This window comes from Camelina sativa, chromosome 7, assembly GCF_030686135.1.
Source record: "Camelina sativa cultivar CO46 ecotype springtype chromosome 7, ASM3068613v1".
Lineage (NCBI taxonomy): Eukaryota > Viridiplantae > Streptophyta > Magnoliopsida > Brassicales > Brassicaceae > Camelina > Camelina sativa.
In genome coordinates, this window is record NC_141886.1 from 21,051,401 (window position 1) to 21,057,175 (window position 5,775).

The 5,775-nt window shown below is 35.4% G+C and overlaps 1 protein-coding gene across 1 annotated transcript; it reads right to left on the minus strand.

The window, feature by feature from the left end:
- Positions 1–3,321: 3,321 nt before the first annotated feature.
- On the minus strand, positions 3,322–5,775 carry LOC104701483 (3-ketoacyl-CoA synthase 6). The gene is made up of 2 exons (XM_010417171.2): positions 4,344–5,775; positions 3,322–4,032 (listed from the first exon to the last, which is right to left on the minus strand). The coding sequence occupies exons 1-2, from the start codon at positions 5,386–5,388 to the stop codon at positions 3,584–3,586; spliced, it is 1,494 nt and encodes a 497-aa protein (XP_010415473.1). The 5' UTR covers positions 5,389–5,775; the 3' UTR covers positions 3,322–3,583.

The following is a 5,775-nucleotide window of genomic DNA, read 5'->3' on the forward strand; positions in this document are numbered from 1 at the left end:
TTGGTCGCTTGTACCCCATGAGGGCCATGAAGAGGTCTTATCTCGATTCTGATTTGCCGAATTCTACAAGTTGATCCTCTTCTTAGTGTTTTAATTGGCCAGCTTCTTAATCAGATGGATATCTTTATGGTCCACCTTGTTGTTTTCGCTGGCCAAGTCACTCATTGTTTTTGGATTTTGTTACTTTTCGTTTTTGCTATAACTCGGGATTTTCCCATGGAAAAGTTAATAACAGTGTGGAGTTATTCTCGTGATTTTGGAGAAAGCGAGATCTTGGTGTACGTGGTGTTGATATATCTACATCTACAAACTACATGTTCATCTTCTTTCTTTATACAGCTTTCTATGTCCACATGAAGTTGTACTGAAATATGTATAAAGTATATATAATCATTGAAACTCCCAATTATTACAACTAATAATAGCTAGAGTCCATTAAAAATAAATAGCAAGCATAATAAGAGTTAACAAAAAAAACGGTTGATTATCTCTTTTTACCGTTTTAGTTACCGTTCATAATTAATCAGACATGTTGTACTAGTTTACTTATATCACCAATTAAACCCAAGATAAATGGAGAATTAGAGATACCTGAAAACTCTCGTTAAAAGATAAAATGGATAACTATGGTTTGTGTGGACCACATCAATATGCAGAAAATTTCAAAAACAAAGGCATCAACTTTTTTCTTGAGAAGATAAGAGGCTCGATGGACAACATGTAACACTCTTGGCAATATTCGTGTACTTGGACAATGATGTTTATATTGTTTCCGGCATTTGTAGGAGCTAAGATTTCGGAGACTTGATTATTCATTTAAGTGGATAAGAGATCATTATAACCTTAAAACTTTTGTCCCATCTAAGAAATCATGCATCTTGACAGCACATTCATAGTATTAGAGCTGTGTTCAAAATCTTTACCCTAAAAAATGAAAATTAAAGCAGAAAAAGGATTGCACACAGCCGTGCATGGTTCATTTTCAATGTGAGACGTTCGTCTATTTCCCACCATTACAGATGAGTAAAGAGTCAAGAATTAAACATTTTTTTGTGCGTAACAATAGAGAATATATTTCTATACAAAATAAATAAATAAAAGAAGCACCTAGAACACTCTTACATGGTATATTTGTATTTTATTCTAAGTTAATGGTTTCATTTTTAACGAACACTCAATTAAAATTTTATCGGGCTTGTAAATTAACTCCTAGTGAATGGAGTTGCCACCACTTCAATTACAACCTGATTTCTTCTCATGAAATTAAATTATAAGCTTGTTGAATCCTAAATATATCTATATGTTTATTTACAGAAACTTCTTCAAATTAAAAACGATTCAACTTTTTATAAATTTAAAATCATGTGTCTTGATTCTTTTAGAACATTATGATTACCACTCCATAGAAACATTAAATATTTGTATTTTTAATAGTTTATATTTTGATATAATATAATTATAGAGAAATTCCTCAAAATACCACAATTCACTATTTTCAAACATACACACTTCATTTTTTTTCCAAAGTAACCACAAATGTTTTATGTTTTAAAAATAAAATACTATAAACACAAAAAAATTGATTTTTGGTTGGGTAGAAAATTTTTTCTTTTAGGTTTGGATTGACAAATTTAGATTTCGGATATAGTTTTTAGAGGGTAGGATTTAGTGTTTAGTATTTAGGGATTAGTTTTTAATATAAAAAAAATAATTCAATTTTGTGGTATTTATAGAAAAAAATATATTTTAGTTGTATTTTTTGAAAAATAACTAGAAGTAGTCTTTTTTTGGAAGAAAAACTCATTTTATGATGAGATAACTTGTCTGCCGCCATGTTCTTCTCTCAAGTGAGCATAGTGGAAGTTTCGACATCCAGAAACGGATATCATAGAGGAGAGTGCCTAATTTATTGTGATCCCCAACTGTATTGATTAGCTTTGTCAACTCCAGATTATCTCCTTCAAACCAAACATGACGCAATCCTTGAACCCATATCATTTGTAGAACGTGAAGGAAACCTAAGGCCTCTGCTTGTAATACAGAGTAAGATGGTTGCAGTTTCGCATATCATTAGTTTTGCTTCACCACCAGATTGGTTGACCAACTACTTGTATTATCCTTTTAGAAATTAATAAAATCAGATGTTAAGAAAAAAAAAAACTCATTTTATGAGAATTGCCCATAATTATATTAAAAATAGCACCACCGTGGAGACTTATAATTAATGTGACGGTGCTCTTGAAATTTTAAATTCAAACTTCTTTCTGACATGCTACAAGATTTATTTTCCACTACATATATATCATATATACTTCTTTGTATACGTTTATTATTTTTTTCTTCATTTTCTATATCTAAATTTTTAGTTTTCTTATATCAAATTATATATTCGTGTTCCTTTTCCCTTTTTTTTTCGTCTGACAAAGATGAGCAAAGAGGCCATATAATATGATTCGTTGGTTGGAAGGTCAACTCTCTGTCGAAGTAAGGCCATAAGCTGAAATTTCAGGCTCACTTATTGATATAGGCCCAAGTCATTTTGTGGCAGTGTTGGAAAATATATTAATGTAATATTTTAGTGCTATAAATGATGATTATTCACCACTAACAACTTCATGCAACACTTAGACAACGATAGTTCTATATCTATATAGACGACGACTCAGACAATTCTACATGTACCACAAAAATCCATAAAAAAAAGAAATACATTCACAATCTTTATGATGGTGGACATTTTTGCTCTTGACACATGATCATAACAAACAGATCTAGTTTCACCACATTAAAAGTCTATGGTAAGTTTACTACCTTTTAGTCTGCTTAATTCACATTTAAAGGGAATAAAATATCAAACCTACAAAATCATGAGAGTTTCCAATCCAAAACTCATACATACATTGGTTCTCTGAACAAAGCAAACAAAAAGAAGGAAAAAAAATAACCAAAGCCAAAAGAGAAGACATGATTAAACAAAGATAAGAGATACAGATGATTAACAACTTATTCACTAGATTTGTGGAAGTATTGTTGTAATGAAGTCTTCGTTGCCAAATGCATGAACAAAAGTTGTAGGGTCTTAAAATGCAACATACAAAAATTAGGTCATAATATTAGCATAAATTAGGTAAAACGTACTGGGCTAATCCAGTTTATGGCCAGGTCGGATCTTTAAATTTTGGTTTCAATTTAGATTGGTGGTTCAGTTCACACTGATTTTTACCATAAGTGTTGATATTGAAACCAAATAAGATGGAATAAGCAAATATGGACTACGTACAGCGATAAAAACAAAGAAACTTTTTCTCGGATAAAAACAAATAATAAAACAGAGAAAATATTCTTATTTGATACACCACAAGTTATTAATTACAGCACGAAAAACTAAAAAGACGAAAAACTAAAAAGTAAAAAAAAAAAAAAATACCCCAAATGAAAAAGCAGAGATTTTCAGTATATGCAGAGCAATCAAATACAAACATTTATGCTTTGCTCTTTTTTCTTCTCAATCCCCTTCAAACAAAATCCCGAGACCATCTCAACCTTAACCGCAACACAAAATCAAACCCCATTACTAAACCGTTCAGAGTTTGACAACTTCAGGGATAAAGACTGGGTAACGGTCGATACAATCGGACCATGGTCCGTCCTTAGGTGTCTTAATCGTACGGTTACACTTCCACACGGCAGAGTTACACTTAAAACCACTCCCAAACGCGATCTGCCAGACTCGATCGCCTCTCCTCATTCTCCCTTTAGACTCGATGTAGCTTAGCTCGTACCATAACGATGACGATGAAGTGTTACCAAAACGATGCAGTGTCATTCTTGAGGCCTCAACGTGTTCTCCTGATAGCTGTAGATTCTTCTGGAGCTCGTCGATCACCGCTCTACCTCCCGCGTGAATGCAGAAGTGTTCAAAGGCCAGTTTGAAATCCGGTATGTATGGTTTCAATTTCGGGTTGAAGATTTTACGTCCGATTAAGGACAAGAGGAAGAGGAGTTGTTCCGACGCCGGTAGGACCAATGGACCTGTTCAATCAGTTCATTTATCAAACTCGACCGTACCATAATGTTATAACCTAAGCCAAACCAAACTTTACTATAAAACCGAATAAATTTTCTACCGAACGTATAGAATTTAATGCAACCGACTCAAATAACCTAAACTTTCATAGAAACGAGACATTTACCAAGAAAGTATAAAGTTATTACAACTTCTTTTATTAAAAACAAAAATTGATGTGTAGTAATGCCCCACCCGGTCCTTAATATAGTTTTCACCGTATATATATCATTGTTATGGTATGAAAGTGAAAGAAAATGATGTGTAGCTTTATTACCTATTGTGGTGATATTAGCCTTGAGGGCTTCACCGGCGATGGCCATGAGATCTTTGGACAAGTTGATCCCAACGTGTCCTTCTTTGTCTTCCTGTTCGTAAACGCAATAGAAAGACTTGTCGTCGGCACCACGGTGGGTACGGACGAGGTGGGAAAGCTTGTATTTGGCTCGCCACCGGTCAGACCGGCGGTTTGACATGAGTATGGCTGCCGCGCCCATGCGGAAGAGGCAATTTGGTAACAACATGGCTCTCTCGTTTCCCTGATAGTAATTAGGTGTTATGATCTCCGTGCTGACGATGATTGCATTCGAATTGGGATGAACTTGGAGCAAGTCGCGGGCTAGATCAACTGAGATCAAACCCGCGCTGCAACCCATCCCCGAGAGATTAACGCTTTTGATGTTGCTTCTAAGCTTATATTTGTTGATGACCATGGCGGAGAGAGATGGAGTTGGAGAGAAGAGAGAGCAGTTGACGATGAGGATGTCGACGTCTTTAGGTTTTAGACCAGTTTTCTTGAAGAGATCGTCCATGGCCGTGAAGATAACCAACTGAGCCTCACTTCTAGCCGCGTCCATGGTTGGTGTTGGAGGAATATAGTGAATAGCCGGAGGGAGAGAAGTCTCTTCACCTAGGCCAGAACGTTCGAGGATTCTCATTTGGAACTCAACGCTCTTAGGCTTGTCCTTGAGGATCAAACGAGAGTGTTCCATGAAAGTTGCAAAAGGAACACGGCACGTGACAGGCGGCTTGTAACAAGAATAGTCAACGAGGTAGATGGTACGTGGCTTGGACATGAAGTAAACTGTGGAGATGAAGATGACAAAGAAGGAAGTGCATAGAACCTGAACTAGATCAAACTCGAGCGAATTCCAAACATTAAGGATCTCTTCAGGACCCATCCGAAGAAGCTCAACGGCTCCGATCGCCATGATCGGGATCAAAAGAAAACTCAAGAAATGATTGACCAAGTATTGGTAACCAAGTTTCACGTACTTGAGCTTCACCGAGCTAGTTAACTCTGGCATAGGTGCCTGAGGCATCTTCGGGAGAGTTTTAATGTATAATTGTATTATAGTTTTACAAAATGTGATTAGGGTTTTTGAGTTTAATGAAAGAAGAGAGAGGGAAGGTGAAGGATATAAAGGCGAACAGAGAAAGGGGTAGATGAGAGGAGTTAATGAAGAGACCAACGTCACCCAACGCTCTTGCTTTGCCTATCTATTTAATTTTTTTTTGTCATATTTTATTATTATGAGAAAATGTTGTTTTGTATACAATTCTCCTCGATTTCCAGTTGTAAGTAGACAAAAGCAAGTGATGGGAGCAAATGATAAGGACTGTTCCCTTTTGATATAAAAAAATTTTCATCAATCAAAATTGTTGTTGTGAGGGAAATAAATAGAAAACAGCAAAGACGTGTCAGCTTT

Bases quoted from the DNA above. Each gene is read 5' to 3' on its own strand.
- LOC104701483 (XM_010417171.2), bottom strand. From the start codon at position 5,388: ATGCCTCAGGCACCTATGCCAGAGTTAACTAGCTCGGTGAAGCTCAAG. The intron at 4,033-4,343 runs GTAATAAAGCTA...CTGATTGAACAG, and splicing joins GGCTAATATCACCACAATAG to GTCCATTGGTCCTACCGGCG.